Genomic DNA, 27,883 nt, shown 5'->3' with positions numbered 1-27,883 from the left:
AAACTCTGCATCATCAGCCAGCTGATACTTGAGAAAGATGGGGAAAACACAGACAATAGAAAAGAACAGTGTCATTTAAGAAATTGTTTGAATAAAACTGAATATTCACATGCAGAATAATGAAATTAGGCTCTTATTTCATACGAAATAAAAATGTCAACTCAAATAGTGCTAAAGATTTAAATATAGAACACAAGCTGCAACATTGATGTGTAGTGAATCATTTTTGAATTAACCTCAAAAACACCAATTAACAAGGCAAAAATGGAGTCACATGAAACTAATAAGTTTCTACACATTCAAGTAAATAATCAAAAAAATGAAGCAACAACCTACAGAATTTGCAAACCACAAATATGATGACTTCATGTATATTTTTTATATACATGAAGTCAAACAACTTATCAGTAAGTAAATAAATGACCTGATTTGAAAATGGGAAAAACCTGAGTAGACATTTATTGAAAAAGACATATACAAGTGGCAAATAGATATAGAATACTTGCTAAACATAAATAATTATCAGGGAACTGGAAATCAAAACCAAAGAAGAAATCACATTACTCCAGGTACAATGACTACGATAAAAATGATGAAAGATAAAAGTTGGTGAGAAGGAGGAAAAAAGATTTTCATATTTGATAGGCATTTGAATTAGTGTAGTCATTGTTGAAAACATTATGAAGATTCATGATAAATACAGTATACAGTATGATCTATTAATTTTCTTACTCAGTATGTGAAATGAAATCACAATGTCAAAAAGGTAAACTTCCATTGAGGAATGTATGAACATACAATGGAATACTATTGAGACATTATAATGCTATATCATCATTTAGTACCACATGGATAAACCTGAAAAAATGCATTAAATGCAATAAGCTATGCATTGAAATATGACTACCACCTAACATCACAACTATATGAAACCTTAAAAAGTTAATCTCAAAGAAATAAAGAGCAGATTCATAGTTAACAAAGACTGAAAATTCAGAGAAGCAATGGTGAAATGTTGATCAAATGACAGAAAATTATAATTTTGATCAAAGGAAGATGTCCAAGAAATCTGTGCAGAGTGGTAACTATAGTTAATCATGATTTAATGAATTCTTGAAAAATTCTTAGTGGCTATTTATCACTCTCCCCAAAATTGATAGCAATAGAAGGCAATACCCATATCAACTGGGCAGATCTATTTATTTAACACTGCATGTACACCACAAAATATCATGTTGTACATGGCAAACATATAAAATCTAAGCTTTGAATTTACAAATTAATAAGAAAAGTAAATAAGAAATACATTCAAAAGAAATAATGTCTTTGTTTCTAAAATATTGTGGACATCAAAATATAAATAAAATCTTCAAAGATTTTTCAAATGAGGAATATTACAGAAAGAAAGTTCCTGAAAAATAAAATTTTCCTTAGGGGATACTTTGTGATATTTTAGTTAAATAAAAGAATCAAGGATTTCTCCCTAGAGAAAATAAATTTATTTCACTCTACAGCTTACATGAAATTGACTTTTTTTTGCATTCTGACATCTTTTACCCCAAAGAACTGAATTTATTGGAGTATGGAAAGAATGTAAAGCAATTTATTTTATTGAGGAGCTGAGAGTATTCAACCCTTGAGAGAGTAGAAACATTAATCCTGCCTCTCTTCCCCCTCCCCTTGATATTTTCTGATCCAAGTCTCCATGATAACCCAAGTGGGCTTCCTGGGGACAAACTGTGGAGAACAGAAAGATTCAGTGGCAACCACCTGAGTGCATCAGTGTCTTCCAGAGATGCTGCTGGAATAAGAAGGAAGAGAGCAGAGAAACTGGGTAGTGTGCTTTATCTCTGTAATAATGATTCTGGAAAATCTTACTTTTTTTAATCCATGAAGGTGAAGTCACTGAATTTTGAAGAAACATTAGATTCCACTTAATGTACTCTTTTCCAGCTTCTGTTTCCTTTTCTCACTACTCTTTCTTGTGGAGGATCTATTCATGAGAGTTTCTCTTGAGAGAATACCCAACTTTTTTCAACCCTTCCTATAAATTCTAATCTCCTTTTAGATAACTTGTATCCATATTTTAAATAATTCAATACTACCAAAGTTCTATTAAGTATGTGATATTCTCTGTGGTGTGTCCATATTTGTAGTTTTCTATTATGTCCCCTAATTTTTCTTCACTTAATATTTTGTATGCACTTTTGAAAGGACAAATTTACCTTGAGTTATTTGATAACAAATAGATTGTTCATGCAAAGCTTAAATGGTAGTCAAGAATTCTGTAAATCAAATGGCATTTATTTTTTAGAGTGGCAAACTCTTACACAATTAATTTAATGTTGCATTTTAAAGTGCTTTCATCAAGGGAAAGTGATAGCATGCCTGCCTTGCAAACATGCAACCCTGAGTTCAAATGCTAGTACCACAAAAAAGAAATAAAAATAAAACGTGCTTTATTCAATGTTATTCCTTTCCCTATCCAAAACAACTCAAATGCTATAACAAAGGCCTGCTATTGTATCAAATATAGACAAACAGTAATTCTGAATACACAAAATTGTTGGTTTGTGGGTAGCTAAAGTTTCTCTAGTGAAGCTTCTCAATTGTAGGCACATTGTGGATGCTAAGGTGAAATAACTACATTAACAAACTAATGTCAACAAAAAAAATTAAATCAGTAAAAATCATTAGGGAACTAAACAGAAATCAATAACTAATTTTTCTTCTTGATTTGTCTTCCTGAATGCTCTCATTGGTTATTTAACCTTAGTGTCCAAACTTTAATGTCATTAATTCAAACATTCAACACTCAGTTTGTTTGCCTTTTTTTCACATACTACTACTTTTAAATTTTCTGTAAAATACTGAATGATTCAAATTGTGGGAGACTGAACTGGCATGTTCATGCATTCAAGTCAAATACCTTAAAATTTTAATGTAGTCTGTTGGCTCTGGTTTGAAAACAACCATTTCTTTTTGGGTTAGGAAAATGTCCTTAGCTTCTTCATTTAGTCAACAGGCTCAGTCCTAGCTGCTGAACGCAGAAACATATAATCTCTGAAATGCATCATTTGATTGTGATTATATTTATTCTTTATTTTCATTGACCAATTATGTTCGCAAACATACTTCTGCTTAAGCAGCTTCTATTGTTTAAATGATATTTATGTTCATCATGAATTCCTCATTTTTAGAGCTTATGTATGATAGTTAAGATCTTCACCAAGGTTTTCCAAGTATATCCCTGCCCTTAAATTAAATCACAATGAATTATATTTATTTTTATTATTCTTTTTTGTGTGCTCTCAGGAATGTGACAAACTTGATGTGCTTGATATTTTTTCTCAACGTATATTATAGATGCAACTCTTCAGCAACGACAAAATGACATGAGTCAGGTACATACCTGGAAAGATAAGTGATGAGACAAAATTGTGACATAAGTCCGACAAATAAAGACATATTTATCAATATTGCCCAGACTTAAGAACAGAGGAAGATTTACTATGGGACTCATACATTCCATCCTGCATAACCCTCATGCTTGCTTCTTCACAATGGCCTCTCAAATCCCCTCCAAGGCCAAGTTCACTATCTAATGTAGCAGATACATTATTTCACTCAGCTTGGAATGTTTTTTCCTTCATTCCTCTGATTACCAGTGTCTCACATTTCTCTCCATGCTCAAACATTTGTATTTCAGAGAAGACTCTCCTACATGCTTTCCCAGGATAATTTGTAACTCAGAGTTTTTCCCTGTCTTTTTTTTTTCTTTTATTATTCATATGTGCATACAAGGCTTGGTTCATTTCTCCCCCCTGCCCCCACCCCCTCCCTTACCACCCACTCCGCCCCCTCCCTCTCCCCCCCTCAATACCCAGCAGAAACTATTTTGCCCTTATCTCTAATTTTGTTGTAGAGAGAGTATAAGCAATAATAGGAAGGAACAAGGGGTTTTGCTGATTGAGATAAGGATAGCTATACATTGATTGAGATAAGGATAGCATTGACTCACATTGATTTCCTGTGCGTGGGTGTTACCTTCTAGGTTAATTCTTTTTAATCTAACCTTTTCTCTAGTACCTGTTCCCCTTTTCCTATTGGCCTCAGTTGCTTTTAAGGTATCTGCTTTAGTTTCTCTGCGTTAAGGGCAACAAATGCTAGCTAGTTTTTTAGGTGTCTTACCTATCCTCACCCCTCCCTTGTGTGCTCTCGCTTTTATCATGTGCTCATAGTCCAATCCCCCCCTGTCTTTAATTAATTTCCTTTCAGAAAACATAATATTAACTTTATTCAATTATGGTATTAGTAAACATTTTCAAAATTTACATTTGTATTTCAAAATGCTCAAGATTATTTGATATATAGAAACCTTAAAATTTTAAAGTATATTAAACACATTTTTACCTTAATTGTTGATTTTAACAACAAATTTCCATTTGTTTGCTGCCTATTGTTTGTTAATTGAACCAAATTCAATTTCACTCATTCCTTTCATCTAGAGACACATAGTAGAGAGATGTCATAGAGGATATTTGTAAGTATTAATAATGTTTATAAAAATAGCAACTATCATCTACCAGCATATTACTGTGCTCTTCTAAAGTAACAGAAACAATCACTTTTAAACAGAAAAAAAGGCCATCTCATAAGCATTGTGAAGCCATATAAGAAAGGTTATTTGTCTGGAGACTTCCTGATTAAACACTATTGCATGTATATTAGAATGAGAAAGTATAGAGATAATCCAGGAATAGTTATGATAAATCTTCAATTATGTAATATGCCTCATATTAAAGAATAAATCAGTTATGTCTATCAATTTAAATGAACAACCTAATATAGCAAGTAAATATAGTAATAAAAAGGAGAAATTTCTATTAAATTGAATAAAATATGAAAGATTTTATGCATTTAAAATGGACCAAGCAAAGATGTCATTTTTTAAATTTTTCATTTTTTTCTTCTACAAAATCAGAGAATAGGAGGGCAGAACAGGTCTTGCCCGGGGTGGGGGCTCTAGTGGGAGGGAGGAAGTGGTATGGAAAGCAGGTAGGAGGGTGAATACAGTGCAAAGAAGGTTTACACATGTATGTAAATACAAAAATGATACCTGCTGAAGGAGAGCAGTGGAGGGGGTGAATTCTAGTATGATATATTTGATACATTATAAGAGCCTTTATAAATGTCAAAATATACCCCCTCCCAGCACAACAAAGGAAAAAATAAAAATAAATAGATTAATTAATTTATTAATTAAGTAAAAAGGAATCAGGCTGCCATTTGCCAATGTCATTAGTTGGACACAATAGAGGTTGAAGAAAATACATCAAAGGATACTAAGGTAAAATGGTTACTCACTTAGAATCCAGATGTACACTCTTGGAACATTGATTTTGTCTTCTACCCAGCACATACACAAGTGATATGGAAACAGAAAACAACACAATAGGATCACAATTCCTTCTACTGGGTCTCTCAGATGATCCTGAACTACAGCCCATTGTCTTTGGTCTATTTCTGTCCGTGTACCTGATCACAGTGATTGGGAATCTAATCATTTTCCTGGCTGTCAGTTTTGACTCCCACCTCCACACCCCCATGTATTTCTTCCTCTCTAACCTGCCTTTTGGTGACATCTGCTTTATTTCCACTACAGTACCAAAGATGCTAGTAAATATTCATGCAAACAGAAAAGACATCTCCTACAGAGGATGCCTCACTCAAGTGTATTTTTTTATGCTTTTTGCTGGAATGGATAATTTTCTACTGACAGTGATGGCTTATGACTGGTTTGTGGCCATCTGCTATCCACTGAAATACATGGTCATCATGAACCCGCGGCTCTGTGGCCTTGTAGTTATACTATCTTGGTTCACCATTTTCTGGGTTTCTCTCCTTCACCTTCTACTGATAACACGTCTGAACTACTCTATAGGCACTGATATCCCTCATTTCTTCTGTGACCTGCCTCCACTTCTTAAGGTTTCCAACTCTAATGCTCATATCAACAATATTGTCCTATATGTAACAACTGCCTTGCTAGGTATGTTTCCTGTCAGTGGGATCCTCTTTTCTTACTCTCAGATTGTCTCCTCCTTAATGAAGATGTCTTCCATTGCTAGAAAATATAAAGCATTTTCCACCTGTGGGTCTTACCTATGTGTGGTTTTCCTGTACTATGGGACAAGTATTGTGTAATACCTGAGTTTTACTCTGAATCACTCTTCAAGGGGAAGCATGATTGCCTCAGTGATGTACACTGTTGTCACCCCTATGCTGAACTCCTTCATCTATAGCCTGAGGAACAAAGACGTGAAGAGGACTCTGGGAAAACTCCTCAACAGAGCAGCCTCATGCCTTTGATGGATCACTGACCTCAGAACTAATTTAATGTGTTTCTTTTCTATTGTTAAAGACCATTTGATATGTTTTTAATATGTTTTTGTATGCAGTTAGCTCAATCATACCCCAGGAATTCCTATAAAATCTATGTTCCCTATATGTGGTTCTTAAATTTTCACCTTTGGTGGATTCTATTGCAGGTTTCCTTTACATTTTCACATGAGGATTTAAGTTCTTCACATGTTAAATAGAGACATGATTTACTCATAAATATCTCCTTAGTGATTTTAAATATTCTCACTATAAGGGAATGTCAAATATTTAGATTATACATATGTGAATAACTCTTATTTGATCATTCAACAATATATGCATGTATTATACATCACACCGTATCCTATAAGTCTAAGCAATTATTACATATCTATTTAAAAGAAAAAATAGCTGAAAATATATGTACTTGAATGTTAATTTTCCTCACTTTACTTTTGAGTTTCTTTCTTGTTTTCCTTGGAAGAAATGAAATAAAAATCATGCAGTACTCAAAGAAAATGTCTATTTTTAAACATTTTTATTAGTACATAACAATTGTACAAGGGGTTTGTTTTGACACTCCCATATATGTGTACAATGTACCCAGGTTTGGCTCATACATTTCCCTTGACCCCATTTTTAAAAATGGCTCAATCCAGTTTCAATGTTCCATATTCATACATGTATAGAAAACACATCAATCATATTCACCCTCCTTTACTCTGACTCACTTCACATGCTCCACCTTTTTCCATGTTGTAACCAATGACAGAATTTCCTTCTTGTTGCTGTGGGTGGTATTTCTTTTTTTTTATACATTTGCAACATTTTCTTTATCTGTTCATCTAATGATGGACACTTAGACTGATCCCATATCTTGGATATTGTGAGTAATATTGCCTTAATAATAGGAATGGGCATGTGTGTTAACATACAGATTTCATATTGCTTGAATATGGCAGTTTTCTTTATAATTTCTGATGTGATTTTATACTGTTTTCCATAATGGTTACTAATTTACATTTCCATCAAGAGTTTCCAAGTGTTCTCAATTCTCCATATCCTCATCACATTAGGTATCACTTGTCTCTGTCATAATAGTCATTCTAGCAGATATGATGTGACATCTGATTGTGGGTTTAATTTCCATTACCCTGATGTTGGTGGTTTTGAACATATTTGTATACCTGCTGTCCATTTTATGTCTTCTTTGAGAAATGTCTATTCATATTCCTTGCCCTTAAAATTATCATTTACATATAATAATCTGACATATTTATAAGGTACAATAGGATATTGTGATGTGTATAAACCTTGTGGAATGTAAATTAAAAGCAATTAATATATCCATCAGCTCAATATTCTGTGAGAACATCACAGTCTTCTTTTCTAGCCATTTAAAATATATTATTATTAACTGTAGTCATTCTACAATTTAATAGATCATCAGAATTTATTCCTCCTATCTACATGTAACTATATATCCATTGACCATTCTCTCCACATATTTCCATTTCCCCTATTTCCAGTGTCAGTTACCACTGTTCTAGTCTATAAAGTAGTATTGAGAACAACTGTTTTAGATTTCTTGCATAGTTTATTTCATACAGTACTTTTCTTTCTGTTCCTGACTTAGTTCACGTTACATAATGTCATCCAGTTTCATTAACTGTGCTACAGATTAAAAGATTTCATCCTTTTATGACTTAATGGTATTACATTGTATACAATGCAAATGAATTATGAGATAAATTAATATAATTTCTTCTTTAATTGTAAGGGAGAATGAAACAATGATGCCATCTAATCTGTTCCTGACTTATTTATAATGTAACTCTTTTGTTAAAATATCGATTTGATTGACATGATCTCTATACTTATTATTGTCCATTCTGATTTTCTATTTCTTCATAAATCAATGTAGGTAAATTTTATATTTGAAGGAATGCATCTATTTCTTTTAGTTACTCAATAACTTGATATATAATTGCTTATATTAATCTCCTATGTTATTTTTACTTTTGTGACACTAGTATGATGGCTATTTTTACACTTCACATTGTATTTATTTGAGTTGTTTTCTCACATTTTTATGCTGTTAAAGGTTTGCTGATTTTTAGCTATTTAGAAGACTCACTATTGTTTCATTGATCTTTTTTCTTCATTTTTTATCTCTAGTTCTTTTATTAACACCGTTAACTTTAATACTCCTTCCTACAATTTTGAGCTGTTTCTTTCTTAGATCCCTAGTTATTGGGCCTCAATGTTGGGTTATTTATTAGGTATATTTTTACTATTTTTCTTTTTATTCATTTCTATTGTTTAAATCCCAGGGCTTTGTGGTATCAAAGCAGACGCTCTACTTCTGGTGCCACACTTCCAGACCTTTTATCTCTGATTAGTTTGAAGACAGTGACTCATATTTTGCCTAGCCCAGCCTGGACCATGGTCCTCCTATTCATGCTTCTTGCCACAGCAGAGATGACAGGGATGTGGCACCATGCTCAGCTTTTTCCCTTTGAAATAAATTCTCATGTATGTTTTTGTGTGCACTGACCTGGAAGTGTGATCCTCTTGATCTCAGCCTCCCAAATAGATTGAGATGACAGCTGTGAGCCACCATGATTACATATTGTATGATGTTCAAACTTGTTAAATTTTTGCCTGGGTTGTCCTCAGATTCAGAGTCTCCTGATCTCAGTAGCCCAAGTACCTAGAAGTACAGCCATAACCACTGATGACCACTCCTTTCTTTTTAAATACAGATGTTATTTACTGTGTGATTCACTTAGAAATGCTTTTACTATATTCCACAGGATTTAGTATTTTGTTCCTTTTTCATTTAATTCAAGTGTTCTTTAAAATTTCCTTCTTTAACTTACTCATTGTTGCACTGGTTGCTCAGAAGCATGTTTGTTAATTTCTACATATATATTAATTTCATTATATTATTTCTGTGATTATTAGTTTTGTATAATCATGGCAAAAAAAGATCCATAATATGATTTCAATCTTTTTAAATTTATGGAGTCTGTTTTGTGCCTTATCATGACTTATTCTGGAGAGTTTTCCATGTGATATTGAAAAGGTTGTGCATGCTACAGCTGTTGTCTGAAATGATAGGATTCACAGACACATCAAATGGGCTTTCTGTGAACAACTTTCATTCAAGGAAAATTATATTTACTGCATACAAAAACGATCTCAAACATTGTTCAGCATCTTTAATGTAATTCTTAAAATCATAAAATTCTTAGATGAAAACAAAGGAACATCCTTATTATCTTGAATTTTGCACTGGATTATTAAATATGACATCAAACACATATGTAAGAAAAGCAAAAATAAGTATGCTAGACTTGATCGCTATTACCATATTCTATGCATCAAGACATCATCTATAAAAGTGAGCCTACTAGTGACATAAAAATGGAAACCAAGAATAATGTAATAGTATAGACAATGAGAAAAAACACAAAATTTATGGATTAAATTAAGGTCAATTTATTGTGGTAATTACCCATGAGTATACCATGAGTAAGGGCTACTATTTCCTGCACTTATCTTTCACTCGACACAAAACTTAAATACTAAAATATATGGTCTGATATACTTAAAGCAGTGTAAGGGAACTGAAGAAAAATAAAATCTGCTTGAGCAGCAATCATTTTTAAGACCCCAAAAACCTAGGAAGAAAAAAATGGAAAAAAAAGAAAAATGACACTGAACCAAACTGAGTTTACACACAAGAGAACAATCTACAGAGTGATGAGATAATCTATAGAATGAAAGTATATATTTGGAAATCAGACATTAAATGAAAGATAATATGCCAAATACCTGGAGTCCAAACAACTCAACAGAAAGAAAATAAACCACTTGATTAGAAATGGGCAAAGGAGCAAAATAGTCATTTATTAAGCAATACACACAATGACCAACAGATACACGGAAATGCTCATCAATACTAATCATTTGTGTAGTTCAAATTAAATCTACAATGACATAACACTGCACACTTACAGAAATGGCCATTATCAAAAAAGATAAATGATAATAAGTGTTGGTGTGGATGTGGAATGAAAGGATTCCTGAACACTGTTGGTTAGAATTTCAATTAGTATATACTTTGGGAAAATGTATGGAGGTTCCTAAAAATAAAAATGATAGTGTGGTATGATCCAAGAATCATTCTAGTGCCTCCACACCCATAACATCTAAAATAAGTATGTCAAAACATAAGCTCAGTCTCAATTTTCATGGCCTCATTATTCACAATAGTTAACATATAGAATCAAACCAAATGTCTAGCATTGAGTGAATAGGTAAAGAAATGTGGTATATATGTGTATAATGTTTAAAATGAAAAAAACGTCCTTCAATTTGCTACAGAATGGATGAATGCAAATGATACTACATTAGGAAAAATGAACCTTGAATAGAAAGACAAGTGCTGAAGGAACAAACTTATATGTGCATCCAAATATACAGACTCATAGAAATGGACATTGCTATACAAGCCATGGCAATGGAGGATTGGTAGATATTGAGTAAAAGACACAAAATTTCAATTAAATTGGAGAAATAACATGAAAGGTCTCTATAGTGCATAATGATGAATATATTAATATCAACAATTTATATAATGGAAAAAATGTTCAGAAATCAAATGAACTATTTCCAAACACATATCTGATAAAGGTAAAGTATTCAGATAACATAAAGGACCAAAAAAGAACATTCCACACAATTAAAAACTGCAAAAGCCCTAGAAAACCTTTTCTCCATAGAAGATATATAAACCACCAATAAGCACATGAAAAGATGTTCAGTTTTTCATAGGGAAATGCAAATCAAAAGCACAGTCATGTTCTACATCTTAGAGAAAGCTACAGTTATTACATATTGAAAATAACAAGTACTGGCAATGATGTAGACATGTTAGAATTCTCACATAGTAGAATGTAAAATGTGCCATCTAGTATGTCAAGCAGGTAGGCTGTTTCTCAAAATGTTGAACATATAATTAGCATAACATTTAGTCATTCAACTCCTATATTCATTAGCCAAAGAATTGAAAGCAATATAGTCATGATCTGCTTAACATTGGGAAAATGCAACATTAATTTCATCGTTTAGCAAAAATCATTCACTGTACTTCCACAGACATAGTTGGTGATAATATTACCAAGTGCTATAATATTATGGGAATGTCAACTTTTATGCAGTCTCTCATTAAATAGAAGGTTGTAATGTCATACATAACTGTATTCAAACAAATAAATGTAATCACCACTATTCACAAGAGCCAAAAAATGAAATTGTGTAAATGTTCATCAGCAAACAAATGGATAAACAACTTACATATATTCATTCATCAGAATCTTATTTAATGGAGAACATTAACATTAATCAATGAAACAACTAAAAATGTGGCAACAAAAAAAGAATGAGAGTGATAAAAAAGAATAAGGGACAAAGGAATCAAGCAAGAAAGGGAGGGAGAAATGAAAAAGAAATGAAATGAGAAGGAGGGAGTTAAATCTGAAGGCTCACAAAGAATGGAGGAATATTAGAGCTATCTTAGGAGAAGGAATATTAGAGTTATCCTAGGAGGTATGTCCTTATGAATCGTGAATTGAATGCTTTCAAATGTAGAATTCATATTTGATGCTGAAAGTTCAATTATCCTTTTCGTAAAACATAAGATAACAAAATTAGGAGATTGGGCTCTGTGTCAGGTTCAGCCCATTGTCCATCTCAATATAATTTTTCCATTTGAGAAATTTGGTGAATGAGAGAAAAAATGTCAAAGAAGAGTAGATTAAATAGAGTCATACATGCAAACAATAAACTCAGTCCTGATATCGCAAATGTTTTACTTCCATGTCTTTTAGTCCATTTCTTTTATTGAAAACAAACTTTAAGGAAGAATGGTAATTTTTGAGGATGCAATATCAGTGCATATTAAGCATTCTTTTGTTCATGAGAAACATCTCAAGAATGACTGTAAGACACTTTCCTGCTGGACACCAACGGCTCACACCTATAATCTTCAGGAGGCAGAGATCAGGAGAATCATGTTTTGAAGCCAGCCCACAAAAATGGTTCATGAGTGCCTATTTCTCAAAAACTCTTCACAAAAATAGCCTCAAAACAAAAACAAAAAAACACTTCCCAAACTTGAAGTTTTAGGGACCACATAAAAGGAAGAGACATTTATAAGAAATTTCTTACTGAGTTGTTGTATAGATACAAATAAGTAAGTATAATCAAAACCCACAGGTTTTCTTTGTTAACACAAGGAATTAAGGCATGTTTGTATGAAATAAAAAGTCAGGATATTGAAATTAATATTTTCCTGAAGAGCATAAAATATCCACTTCATTCTGAGTTTAATAGATCCTTCAAGGACAAGACAATGCTTGGCTGAGGAGTCTTCCCAGGGCTCTCTTCACGTCTTTGTTCCTCAGGCTGTGGATGAAAGGGTTCAGCATTGGGGTGACCACAGTGTACATCACTGAGACAATCATGTTTTTCTGTGAAGAATGAGTCAGAGTAGAGCTGAGATAAACTCCAAGCCCTGTTCCATAGAACAAGGAAACCACACAGATATGAGAACCACAGGTGGAAAATATCTTATATTTGCCAAGAGTTGAGGACATCCTCATTAAGGTAGTGATAATCTGAAAGTAAGAGAACAAGATCCCAATGACAGGAAATACAGCTAGCAGTGCAGTTAGTATGTACAAGATGATGTTATTAATGTGGGCATCAGAGTGGGTCACTTGGAGAAGGTGAGGGAGATCACAGACATAATGGAAAACTTGAGTAGCTGTATAAAATTTCAGATGTGTTAACACTAGAAGATGAAGGAGAGACACCCAAAAAATTATGAACCAAGACATCAGAACAAGGAGGCCACAGAGACAAGGATTCATAATGACCATGCAATTCAGAGGGTGACAGATAGCCACAAATTGGTCAAAGGCCATCACAGTTAGTAGAAAATTATCCATTCCAGCAAAAATCATTAAAAAATACACTTGAGTGAGACATCCTCTGTAAGAAATTTCTTTATTCTGTGCCTGGATGTTTGTCAACATCTTTGGGACTGTAGTAGAGGACAAACAAATGTCAATAAAGGACAAGTTGCAGAGGAAGAAGTACATGGGGGTGTGAAGATGAGAATCAGAGCTATTAGCCAGAATGATGATCAGATTCCCAAGTACTGTAACTAGGTACATGGACAGGAACAGCCCAAAGAGAATGGGCTGTAGTTCAGGATCTTCTGAGAGCCCTGAGATTAGGAATTCTGTGATTTCTGAGTCATTTTCTCTTCCCATCTTACTGTGTTTTCTGTTTAGGAAATAAGCACTGGTTAAGTTGAACCTTAACCAATTGGCAACTCAGAAAGTGGTCATTTCACAATATCCCAATGCATGGATGTCCTGCATTCTCCCTGAGATTTTCATATGAGAATGATTCAGTCAGACAAATTATACCCATTTCCACTTGAAGTGTACATAATTATTCATATTTTCATTAAATTATCCATTTATCTTTCTTTTATCATCTACTCACAGGTTTTTATTCCACCTTTAGAATCTATGTATGGAAACCAATTTCCTCTATGACATGACTGCTCCAAAATGGTTGAAATACTTTGTATTTTCTCTTTTGTAATCCCCATACTTCATTCTAATAGCTAATATATGATAACTACTTTAGATATTTTAAGTCCATCAATGAATATTACAGGGCTGTCACTTATAAACTGGAATCTTGGATCAGACATCTTGCAATAGATTTTTAAACTTTTCAACTGTTTGAATCTAAGAAAGTTATTTAAACTATGTTAGTCAGAAGCACATAACCTCTACAGTCAGAATAGTAAAAGTTCACTACATTAAGAGTGAAATAGGATTTAGAGTGAAATCAGATTAGATCATGTTTGTAATTTTTCTATTGCTATTCCTCCACATAATATCACCATTCTAAAAAAGATGATCCTCTTTTCTTAACATCACAACAAGCATAACTTGCATTTCTATTATTTATCAATTTTCCTGCAAAATTGTTGTAAATATCCCAGGGCAAAATTATATATTTTTTAACATAACAAGAGAAGGCATAAGAGACCAGAGTAGTGGAAACCACACATCCTTAGAAGCTCTGGGAAAATGACCATGAAAAGCTGGGGACAACCAACCTGGGGGTGGGTAAGGGTAGAAAGACACTGAGATTTCACAGCAACAGATAGAATCATACTTAGAAAGAGAAGATGGATAGATTTGCAAGCAGAAAAATGGGAGAGAAACTCTTGTCTTCAGTAGGCCACAGGCACAGCAAGAAAGGCTTAATATGCAAATCTTCAGAGGTGATGACTTAAGTGAAATCAAGAAAGAATGAATAAACTCTACAAAAAGGCACTGTGATTTCAGGTGTAAATAAATATAACCTTACTTTTTAAAAAATAGAATCTTGGACAATGGAACAGGAGAGTAAATTCTTTCTGAGTGGTCTGGGAGGAAGTTCTGTGGCAGTGGGAGGGAGGTGAAAAAAAGAGACACAGAATACACAATTAATTCTGGATTTAATGTCAAAGTAATTTTTAGTCTCACCAAAGGTCCTGGAATGTGCAGTGGATAGGCACTAGGATAGTTCTCTTCTTCTCAATATATTGGTAGGAAACCATCATATAAAGACCCTTAAGCAGCAGTTCAAGGAGTCAGAAATCCCTGTTTGATTTGGTCTCTGGGTACACACAGCAAGGGCTGAGTTATCATTTGTTCATTTTTAGCTGAAAGACCTACTTTAGTTACAATGGAAAGTCTGATTTCAAGACAGATAATGGGAAAATGTGCATAGTCAAATGGGAAAGGAAGTTACTTCCTACCTACCTGAACAGCACTCCAAGAAGCAGAGACATAGTGGACACCACTGCAGAGGTGTATCACAGGCTCTTCTAAAAACATCACACACTCTAGTTGCTAAGGAAATGAAGAAACAGAGAAATTCAAACTGCACACAAAGTTCCCTCATTGAGTCCAGTAGGCATTCAACCTGAATTTATACTACACCCCACAGATTGGTATTCTAGGAGTGAATGGCTAAGCTCTTTTTATTTGATGCTTTTCTGTTTTCTAATTCTTTTTTTATTTTTTCCAATTCTTTATTTTTCTGTAGAGACTTGTTTTAAAGCCAGTGATTGTCTTGCATACTCACATTTGAAGTTTATTTGGTATTTAAGCAATTTCTTTTTTCTCTCTATTTAGCTTACAAATCTCCCTTATATGACTTTCCCATCTGATATTTAATTTCTTTGTCCTGTCTTTTCCTTTTCTAGAAGGTTTTTCTGGTTTAGTTTTTGATTTGTTCTGTTTTCCCATAGAACACAGCCTGGTGTGAGTCCTCTAGTCTCTCTAAATCATCCTTTCAAATAGGATTATACCATTTAATAGTGGACATGAAGAACCACACCTTACTTCTAAATTTAATTTGCAATTATTCCTTCTTCCTCTCTCTATTTCCTTTCTCCCTCCTCATATTATTCTATTTCTTTGTTCAAACATATCAGTTTATTGTCCCCTTTAATTTATATCTGTTTTCTCGTATGCCTTGTATAATTCTTCTTTATTGGGATAGTTGTGGTTTTATTGGTTGTTGCTAGGTTTTATTTTTTTCATTGTCTCTTCCTTAAATTGTTAGGGGGGAAATCTTCCTTATCAATTCCCTTATTTATTGTTTCAGCGTCTATTTATGTATCCCTTCTAACTTTTCATAATTCCCTGTATTTCGGGTGCTCTTCATTAATATTATACCTATGATTCTCTTTCCATTGCTACTCTTATTGACAAGTATAATCTTAGTGTACATACTATTGTCTTTGCAATTTAGTCTCTATAAGATTATTGGTGTAGTCATGATGATTGTTTTTAATCAGTTCTCTCTGTATGTACATAGCTGTTGTGCCTGTCAACTGTGGTTCACTCTGCTGCTAGTTTTGTCCTCTCTGACGATTGCTGGAGATAAGACCCAGAACACTGAGCATGTCAGGTGAATGGCTTCAAACCTGTGCTCAAAGTCCAGAGGTGAGAAACTGTCCTTTAACCCTACCACAGACCAGTTCAGTATGAACACTGTGAATACTTTATCTGAAAAAATAGAGGATATTAAAACTCCAACCAAAAACTTAGCCCACCTGCATAAATCCCAATGGAGAAACACATTATATTAGAAAGAATATGAAAACCAATAATTCCACAACAGATTCTAAGTACAGTGAAATGGATAAAAATCACTGGCAAAGAATTACAAATAATATTTCAGAATGATAAACAAAATTAAAGGATATATAAATAATAAAGTGAATGAATTCAAAGAGCATGACACAACTCTATGACTAGCATAGGCTAATAAAAATGTTCTCAAAAAACAAAAAGTATACAAATAAGTACCTGAATTTAACAGAAAAACAATACAAGATGAAAGAGGAATTCAAAAATTCAAAGAAATTCTGTAAATGGATCAAATTGAAAGCTTGGCGATTAAAAGCTCAAAAGGTCAAATTAAAAAACTCAGTTGCAAGTCTCAACAGCAGACTAGGTCAAGTAGAAGACAGAATATCAAGGATTGAATTGGAGGTAGATTAAATAGAATATTCAGATAATAATAAAATAATAAAAATAAACTATGAACAGAATGTACAAGACATCTCAGATATGATTAAAAGACTTAATCTATAAATCATATGCATCAATAAAGGAGAAGAGATATAAGTTAATGTCATAGACAGCATATTAATAAAAATAATATCAGTAAATTTCCCAAAACTTTGGAAAGAGATGGTCATCTACCTCTTACAGAGCACTAAATAGACAAAATGAAAGAAAAACCCCACATCATATAATAGTAAGAAAATTAAGTATACAGGACAAGGAACACACTGCAAAAGAGAAGTATCAACTTACATACTCACAAATAAAATCCAACTCAAAATAATAATATCAGATTTTTCATGAGAAACTAAAGGATAGGGAAGCATGGAGCATTGTACTTCAAACCCTGAACAAACATAATTGCAAACATAGATTATTGTATCCAACAAGGCTATCATTTATAATTTAAAGACAATGAAAAAGCATTATGATAAGCACAACCAAATCAATACATGAGCACTAATGCAATACTGCAGATGATAGTTAAAGAAATCCTACACCTAGATGAGGAAGGGAAAAACAACCATTTTAATAAAAGCAGCAGAAAGTAAGGGGAGGAGAAATATTCCAGGCTAAGTGAATAGAATATATGGTTGCCCTATCAGACTTTGTGGTGGAAACATAACAAAATTTTGGAGTCCATCCCAATCCCAAGCAGAGGATGGGATCAGGAAGTAGAGTGGTAAGGCCCACAGCAGAAATCCCTACATTATTCCTTGATTTTCCTCTCAAATTCAAAATTTGCATTTATTTGTGGAACTCGTGACTTAATCCCTTGTCCCATAAGTTATCTTTTCATGCACTTAATGGGTTCATTCATATTTGATGTGATGTCACAAATACATCTTCAAGCATATCACATGCTTGCATTTTGACAATAAACCACAACACAAAACAAGATCAAGGCATACTAGACATACTAGACATACAAAACAGACATACTGGAGAGGTAGAAGGAGAAAGGAAATGAGGAAGGTAGAGGGATGATAAGAAAAAGCAAAACAGATGTGAATATGATCAAAGTACATTATATGAATATATACATTAAAATGCCATAATTAAAACCCTAGCTACGTATAATTTAACATTGGCCAACAAAAATAGGTAAATAAACAAAGTACATTAATCTTTACAGATGATGATTATCAAGTAATATCAGTTCCAGGAATGGAAACTTAGTCACATAAGGTTGGTTAACATAGTTCATTTAAAAATGAGCCAATGAAAAAAAGCCCTAATCATAATTCTAAGGTAAAATGCAGTCCTAAAAAATGCCATCGTGGTGATTGCACAGGCACAGTTAAGCCTGTCAGTAAATAAAGAAGCAAATAAACACAAAATTTGCATAATGTCCTAATGTACCAAACAGTGGCTGCTTTTAAAGCACACTAACAGGGGATACTACTTAAATCACTGGAGTATTGGTGATAAATTTGTGAATATGCTAATGAGGTATCCTCCATCTTTTATCACTTGATTTGTTCCACAAAATTTAAAGGACTGGTGATACGGCAAAAGAAACTGGATGGAGGGATGATTGTTAGGAATAACTATAATACTGATAATGCTACTGTGGGCACTAAGGTGAAATGAAAATTACAAAAATATAGAACTACTAGAAGTACCAGCAAAATGAATCAATTTTATAAAAATAATAGGGAGCACAATAGAAAAATACACTCAAATCTGGAAAAATCCACACTATTTCATGTCTATAGAAATTTGATGAGTGGTAATGAATAAATAATTGCCTTCAATATTTCTAAAAGCAGCCTACAATTTGTGGGAAAGAAGAGAGAAAAATAAAAGTTTCTGTAGAAAATAACACTTTTTTAAATGAGGCACTAGATTCCATAGAGTAAGTGACCAAAATCAAATAAGACCTGTAAAAGAATGACCTCAGTGGAATCTGTACTTCTTACAAAGTATAGTTAGTACACATTTATAGACTAAATAAATCTAGGAAATCCCCATTCTCATTAATACAGAATTAAAGCAGGGTACTCATGTTCTTTCCTATTTTCTTTCTTACTTGATCAGTCTCCCTGGGATGCACTGGCCCACTCAGATGTCTAGTGCCAAAGATATCTCATAAATTATCTGTTCCTGATAAGCCTACATGAGTTTTTGCAGATACTGATACCAATTTTTTTTTACATTTTTCTTTTATTATTCATATGTGCATACAAGGCTTGGTTCATTTCTCCCCCCTGCCCCCACTCCCTCCCTTACCACCCACTCTGCTCCCTCCCTCTCCCCCCCCAATACCCAGCAGAAACTATTTTGCCCTTATTTCTAATTTTGTTGTAGAGAGAGTATAAGCAATAATAGGAAGGAACAAGGGTTTTTGCTGGTTGAGATAAGGATAGCTATACAGGGCATTGACTCACATTGATTTCCTGTGCGTGGGTGTTACCTTCTAGGTTAATTCTTTTTGATCTAACCTTTTCTCTAGTACCTGTTCCCCTTTTCCTATTGGCCTCAGTTGCTTTAAGGTCTGATACCAATTAATTACATTTCAGAGGCAACAGGGGCATGTTCAAGTTGTCTACCATTATGAGTATTGAATTCTCAGAGCTCCTCATTAAATAAAGTATTCAATTGTCTTACCAGTCTTCAAACAGTTGTCTTCTCATGCGGTTCAAAGAAGAATAGAAAATTTTCAGCCAAATTCATGTCAAGGTTGACATTGAAAGGAAAAAGTGGATTAATTTCCTACAACATTATACTCTTTATTTTCCAATTGATTTTATTTAACAGTTACCAAGATGTCCCCTAAAGAAAGTTTAATTTCTACAAATGACAAATTCCAGGAACCATTCCTCTGCTATATGTCTCTCTTGAAGAAATATTAGCTAGTTTATGAACCATTTAATGTTCATAATGTTATGAAGGCAAAATAGTTCTTTTCCATTATTTTTTTTCAAATTTATTTGTTAAAAAAAACACCAAAATGTGTTTTTAATATGTTCAATATATTTGGAAGTGATATATAGTGTAAAATGACTATATTCAGAAAATTAACATACATTTTGCCACGTAAAGTTACCATTTTTATTGTGGTAACATTTAGCATCCACTCAGATTTTTCAAATAATACCATGTAGCATTATTAGCTATATTCATTATACTGTTCCTTCCGTTGCTTGAAATTATTCTTATTTACCTGAAATTTGTATTCTTGAAAATTTTTATATCCAAAGCACAGTCCCACAAATTTTCCAGTCTCTGATCCTCTGTTCATGCTTATAAAATTCCACATATGAATGAGATTGTGTGATATTTCTATATTTGTGCCTTATTTCACTAAATATGATGATCTCCAAGTCCTTCCATGGTGTTGTGCATGAGAATATTTCCTTATTATTTATGCCTCAAAAGAATTTCTTTATGTATATGTATCAAATATATTCAGAAGATATGCTAATAGAAACTTAAGTTCATTTTATATCTAGGTTATTGTAAATAGTTCAAAATCATAATTGTCCTCCTTCACAAGTTTCTTATGTCTTCTCACTGGTACCCACCCCTAGAAGGGACCTGTTTTACCTTCCTATCCTTCATTTTAAATGAGAAATTTTTGTTAGTTTATTGTAGTTATACTGGGGTTTTGTTGTGCCATACATATGCATATATGTGTGTATGTGTATAAAGATAAATGATATAGATATATAGAAATAAAGATAGATAGATATGTATGTATTATACACAAAATTAGTCCATTCCCTCCACTCTTATCCCTCCTACTCTATTTCTCTGCTTATGGTGACTTCAACAGGTTTCAATATTCCATATTCATACTTTTAAAGAAAATGAATTAACCACATTCATCCTCTTTACATTTTACATTTATTCTCCCTCTCCCACTAATGCACTCCCTTTAACATGACTTATTTTATAAATGATTTCCAGATACCTGATTGGGAAATAAAGCCCAGAACTTGGCTTTTCTTCCACAATTCTTTTTCTTCTCTTTTATTTATTATTCTGTGTTATTTGTATAAAGGGATTTCATTGTGAAATTTCCATATATGTCTACAATATACCTTGATCAAATTCCCCCCTCTATCCCTTCCCTTATTCTTCCTCTGCCCTTCTTAAAACAATTTCAACTGTTGCCATAGTTTCATTTTCATGCATGGGTAATTATTCAACCCTCTTTATCCTCTCCTTTCACTCTCCCCTGTCACGGTGGTACCCTCAAGCAGGACCTCTTTAACATTCTTGTTGTTCTTTTTTAAAGACTAAATTCTGCATACAAGAGACAGCATGCAATATTTGTTTTTCTCCATCTAACTTACTTAGCTTAAATTGAATGAAATCATTATAATAATAAAAGGGCATGCAAAAACAAGAATAACCTGAAATATGAGCAAGAGGGAAATGTGTACTGGTGTATGATGTATATACCCCTTTGTTATCACTGACAGTAACAACTAGCAATCCTAGTGATATTTTAAGCAGCAAGTGCGTGTCAAAACTTTCCACTTTGATCCTGATTTAATTCCTACAAAAAAATAGTGCAGTGATGGTTGGGTGCCATGAGTTATGCCTGTAATGTTAGATATTCAGAAAGTGGAGATCTGAATAATCATGGTTTGAATCCAGCCTTGGCAAAAATTGGTGAAACCCAATCTCCAAAAATAATTAGATCATGATGGCATATAATTGTCATCCCAGCTATGCAGGGCAAGGTTGGAGAATCAGAGTTTGAGACTGATCCCTGGCAAAAGCACAAGAATCTACCTGACAAATAACTAAAGCACAAAAGCTAGAGGTATAGCTCAAGTGGTAGAACACTTGCCAAGTAAATGTGATGCTCTGAGTTCAAAGTCCCACAAATACCAAAAAAGGAATGGAGCAATAAATAAATCAGTAAAAAGGCAGGAGGAAGATAAGGCAATGGATATGAGGGAAAAAGGGAAAGAGAGAAGGAAAGAATGAAGGAGGGAAGAAAGGAAAAGGAGGAAGGGAGTGACAAAAAAAGAAATGAAAAAAAGCAAATAGGATGGTAACCAAAATTAAAACAACACAATAGGTACCCAAGGCATCATAGCAGTATAAATCATGGAAACTAACTTGCATGCAAAGGATGATTGCAACTTTTGGGTTAAGAATTAAAATATTGCTCTTACAAAAAGTAAAATACAAAAGTTAGGACTATCAGCAAATTATCAGATCCAGGAGATTGACTACTTCAATCTATTAATATGCAAATTTTATAAATTGAAGAAAATTTCTCAAACAAATAATTTTCAGGATTATAGTCACATAAAAAAGTTAGCAGAAGAATCCATATATGATAAATAATTTGATGATTTTTATACCATTTTCCTGAGAATATAAAAATGCAATCAAAATAATAAGAGCAAAATTAAACAATAATTTTAAGGAAACTATTTTAGCATAAGATATAAATTCTTTCAGTCAAGTTGGAAATCTCAGGAATACCTATAATAAATCATAGCAATATTGGAAAGTTATGGGTCATGTATAAACAAAACAAATTTTAAATTATTTACTGAGGTAATGGGTAAGAAAAAATTGAAAAAATTATAAAATACAAATGGGTACATATCTGTGTAACAGAGAAATTTAACCACGTCTCTTAGGGAAGAATAGCCAGGATATTGAAAATCATATCCGCCTTAGTGGCATAAAACAACTATTGATGGACAAGTGATCCATCAATGACATTGGGCTACTCTGCCAAGGAGTCTTCCAAGGGCCCCTTTCACCTCCTTTTCCTCAGGCTGTAGATGAAGGGGTTCATCATGGGGGTGACAACAGTGTACATCACTGAGGCAATAGTGGTTATCTGGGAAGAATCAGTCATAGCTGAACAGAGATAAACCCCAAGTCCTGTCCCAAAGTAGAAGAAAACTACACAGAGATGAGACCCACAGGTTGAAAAGGCTTTATACTTTCTTGCAATGCAGGACAACCTCATTAAAGAGGTGACTGTATGAGAGTAAGAGAAGAGGATGCCAGTCACAGGAATCATGCTCATCAGGGCAGTGGCCACATACATAAAGATGTTACTAATGAGGGTATCACGTGACCACCTTGAGAAGTTGATTCAGTTCACACCAGAAATGTGAGATTTCAATGTCTATGGAGAAGGTGAGTCACTTCATCAGCAGAATATGAGTAAGAGATACCAAGAACATGATGAGCCAAGCACCAAAACCATGAGGCCACAGAACTGAGTGTTCATGATGACCATGTAGTTCAGGGGTTGGTAGATGGCCACAAAATGATCATAGGCCATCACAGTCAGTAGAAAATTGTCCATGCCAAAAAACATAATAAAAATATACGTGAGAAAGGCACTCTATGTAGGAGATGTCTTTGTTCTTTGCTTGTATATTCGCCAACACCTTTGGGACTGTGGTAGTGATGAAACAAATGTCAACAAAAGACAGGTTGCAGAGGATGAAATACATAGGTGTATGAAGGTGGGATTCAGTGCAGATAACCAGAATTATGAGCAGGTTCCCAATTACAGTTACCACGTACATGGACAGAAACAGTCCACAGAAAAGAGGCTGCATTTCAGGACCTTTTAAGAGGCCCAAGAGAAAAAATTGTGATATGCTTGTATGGTTCCCTGTTTCCATGTAGCTGATGTATCTTCTGGGGAAGAAGAAAGATGCACAATTCAAAGAATGGTAAATTGTAACCCCAGTTAGCTAACACTTTAAATATCACACTGAGATGGGCATCTTTACCTACGTTTAGGCTCCTGGCAATGAGTGATTTACTCAGTCATGTGGCAATCTTTTTCTCTTTTTAAGCATATAACCATTCAGACTGTCTTTAAGTTTACATAAATATCTATTTTATCATTGGCTCACAAGGTTTGATTCTTCTTTTAAAAATCTATAAGAAATTTATTCTTTGATAGGAACCATGTGAATAAAAGAAGCAATTCTAATTATTTCCTTGGTATTCATTACAATTTGTCAAAGTTTAGCTATGCAATAAGGATAAAGCAGGGAATTTTTAACTCAAACAACCTTTATTCTGTGACTTGTACTTCTTAGTGATGTGATAGTTTTCTCTAGGTGCCCTAACTTCTTTCTAAAAATGTGATCATTTTGTAAATTATTTAATTTTATTTTTTATTTATTATATGTTAATATTATGGGGAGAGAGGGTAAAAAGGAGAATGATGGATGGGGTGAATTCAACTATGATAAGTAGTAAGAAATTTTGTAAGTCACAATGTACACCAGTACAATAATAATATCAAAATGAGATTATTGTTACTTATGTGATTATTGTTAATTTTTGAGATAGTAAAAAGCCTTTGAATTCAGTGGGTAGTTCATATGAAAACTGTCATTATCATTAATGATATGGAAAATATATTTTATGATATACTGGATATATAAATTTCCCAGTGTATAGAATAGAACTCTGCTTAAAAATATGATAATTATTTGGTTTTTATGGCTGTCAAAGCTGAAAAACTAATTTTTATATATTGAATTTTACCCTATTCCCCAAGTTCATATTTTTAAGCCATAACTTGCAATGTGACTGCATTTGGAGGTAGGCACTTCAAGGGCTATTTAAGTTTAAGTGAGGTCATATAAATTAAATGTATATATAAACAATTTATGATCATATATATGTGCATATATATATGTGTATATTGAGAGAGAGAACAAAATTGCATTTGTATGTCTGCCTGAGGGAAATATGGGAGATGGTAGAGGGGAAGAAAAATGTTAGAGAATGAAAACTATTCAAATAGCCCATCTATAAATAAATATAATATAATGTACTGTATGTAAGCTTTGACTATTAGGGAAGAATGATGACAGGGAGAATAAACAATGAGGCAGTTAGTTTGATTAAAGCACAATATTTACAGGCCTGAAGTAACAAGATGAAATCCTCTTGGATCATTAATATACATTTTTTAATGAGGGGCAAGAGGATAAAATAGGACTTTTTTGTGGGGTAGGTACCAAGGGAGGTGTGGTCATAAGAAAACTGTGAATAAGGGTGAATATATTGGAGTTATTTTGTATTCACATATGAAAATAAAGGAATGAAACCTGCTGAAATTATTTTCAGAAGGGGAGGGAGAAGGGAAAATGATGGAAGGGATAAACCTAAGATATACTATAAGTACATATGTATATATCACAATGTACCCCCCATACAACTATTACATATTAATAAAATTTTTAAAAAAGAAAATTATAATACTTGGGTCAAACATCCAAGAGTAGAGTTTTGATCACTGTCTTTTGGATGTTGACAAAGTTTTAATACTCTATTTTCTAGGATCTCCTCATTTTTGTAGCAAGAGTAGTAAGTATTCACTACATGATAGGATTGAAGAGGGAAATCAAATAAGTTGATATAATTTTTTTCTACTTTATTTCTTGCAACACACAGCAGACATTTCATAGATGTGAACTCCTGTGTTTCCTTGGTTATTTATTTTTATTTAGTGAAATGGAATCTTTGTATAACACAGGCTGCCAACAAATTCGGAATCCTCCTGCCTCCATCTCTTAGTGCTGGAATTATAGGCATCTACAACACACTTGGAAACATGTATTCTTTTTTTTTCTTTTATTATTCATATGTGCATACAAGGCTTGGTTCATTTCTCCCCCCTGCCCCCACCCCCTCCCTTACACCCACTCCACCACCTCCCTCTCCCCCCCCTCAATATCCAGCAGAAACTATTTTGCCCTTATTTCTAATTTTGTTGTAGAGAGAGTATAAGCAATAACAGGAAGGGACAAGGGTTTTTGCTGGTTGAGATAAGGATAGCTATACAGGGCATTGACTCACATTGATTTCCTGTGCATGGGTGTTACCTTCTAGGTTAATTCTTTTTGATCTAACCTTTTCTCTAGTACCTGTTCCCCTTTTCCTATTGGCCTCAGTTGCATTTAAGGTATCTGCTTTAGTTTCTCTGTGAAACATGTATTCTTAACATTTCAACAAACACAATAAAAGTTGGAATGAAATATAAAATAACTTTTAAATTACTGACTGTCAAAGAGCAGGTAACAAGTAAATAATTATATAAGACATCTGTTAAGAGCCTACATTTTATAAGAAAGAGTGCAGAAGTGATGTAGGATCCCAGGAAAATAACTCATAATGCAAATATGCACTAGATTTCACTCGGAATAAATGAAAAAAAGTGAGAGAAGAAAACATACAAATATCTGTAAAAGAGCAGTTTCAATGGAACTCAAAGTGCCTTCAAAGTGCAGGGACTTCACATCAATAGAATAAATAAATACAGTAATTTGTCATTCTCATAAATCACAGAATCCTCTTCTCTACTTACTCTGCTCACCCTCACAAGGACACAGCAATTCTTGCAATGGCTGTCACAGAAAACTTCTAATCTCTAGCCAGGAGACACTTTTGTGTTTTTCTAAGAGTCTGCAATCAATTAAGTACAATACAGGGGACAAAGAGTATAAATATATTCTACTGCCTCAAGGTTTAATTTCTCAGAGCTCTTAATGAAAGAAATTGTTCTGTTTTCTTCCCTCTCTCCATAATTCAGTTCCTTGGGGTACAGAAAAGATAATAGATTAGAAGGTTTTCAGTCACTTCTGTGTCTATGCAGGGTAACTCAAAAGAGATGTATTTATGTCATCAAAGAAAAATATTTTTCTTTAATTGGATTTAAATGACAAAGGCAAATTTTTATTTTCACAAGCAACAAATCCCAGGAACCATCTCCCTGTCTGGAATGCATTCCTTAACTGACTTTAGATAGTTTAGAATTGATTTCAAATGCACAGTGTTATAGAGGAAAATAGATAATTTATTTAGATTTTCCCTAAATTTTCATTCTTGTATTTTTTATTTATATTTTTATGTAGATTTTCTGAAAAACTACACATTATTTGCATCCACTAACAAATTATACATCTTAAAATTAATTGAAAAATTGTAAACTTATTATGTACAATATGATGCCTAGACATATTTTCCATTGATTAAAGTGTGGATCTAAAAAAATTAATGTATGCTTTATGCCATTATTTTTCATTATAGTAGTGAGAATATCTTCCACAACCTCAGCATTTTCAGTATTACAATATATTGTCCTTACCTACAGTCACCATGTGGTACAATAGATTTCTTAAGGTTATTCCTTTTATGAATTTGGAACAATTTTCCCCAACATTACCTCAAACAACAGCTCCACCATTTGGTAACCACCATTGTGCTCTCTATTTATAGAAGATCAACTTTTGAAATTTCATATATGAGTAAGGTCATATATTTATTTAATTATGTGTGGATCATTTCAAGTAGTATAATATACTACAGGTTGACTTATTTTATTGTAAATGACAGAATTTTCTTCTTTCTATGCCCAAATAATATTTATTGTGTATTTATTGCACACTTTGTTTCTCCAGTAATTGGCAGTCACTTAGGTTGGTACCATATCTTAGCTCTTGTGAATTTTTCTGCCACACCTAGGATAACAGATACATTTTCAACATAATGATTTTATATGCTTGACTATCTACCCTATACTGGGGATCAAAAGATCATGTGGCACTTTAATTTTTGGAAAGCCTTTGAATTGTTGTCTATGTAGTTTGTACTAACATACATTCCCAGTATTATAAAAGGGCTCCCTTTTTTCCACAGCCTAGTGAACATTTATATCATTTGATAACAGCCACTGTGATAGATGTGAGTTGATATTCTTTTATTTTTGGTGGGACTGGAGTGTGAACTCAGAGCTTCATGTTTGTAAAGCAGGTGCT

The 27,883-nt window shown here is 33.3% G+C and overlaps 2 protein-coding genes and 1 pseudogene across 2 annotated transcripts in view; 2 read left to right on the top strand and 1 right to left on the bottom strand.

The window, feature by feature from the left end:
* The window catches only part of LOC141416804 (ankyrin repeat domain-containing protein 26-like), a 941,494-nt gene that overhangs the window by 155,968 nt on the left and 757,643 nt on the right, over positions 1-27,883 (top strand). The gene's annotated exons all lie outside the window — the stretch shown is intronic.
* LOC141416502 (olfactory receptor 7D4-like) lies at positions 5,434-6,372 on the top strand (annotated as a pseudogene).
* LOC109680686 (olfactory receptor 7D4-like) lies at positions 12,792-13,739 on the bottom strand. The gene has a single exon (XM_074053438.1). It carries the CDS (start codon positions 13,728-13,730, stop codon positions 12,792-12,794), a length of 939 nt encoding a protein of 312 aa, XP_073909539.1. The 5' UTR covers positions 13,731-13,739.

Source organism: Castor canadensis, chromosome 14 (genome assembly GCF_047511655.1).
Source record: "Castor canadensis chromosome 14, mCasCan1.hap1v2, whole genome shotgun sequence".
Classification (NCBI taxonomy): domain Eukaryota; kingdom Metazoa; phylum Chordata; class Mammalia; order Rodentia; family Castoridae; genus Castor; species Castor canadensis.
This window is presented reverse-complemented; position numbering and strand designations above follow the sequence as displayed.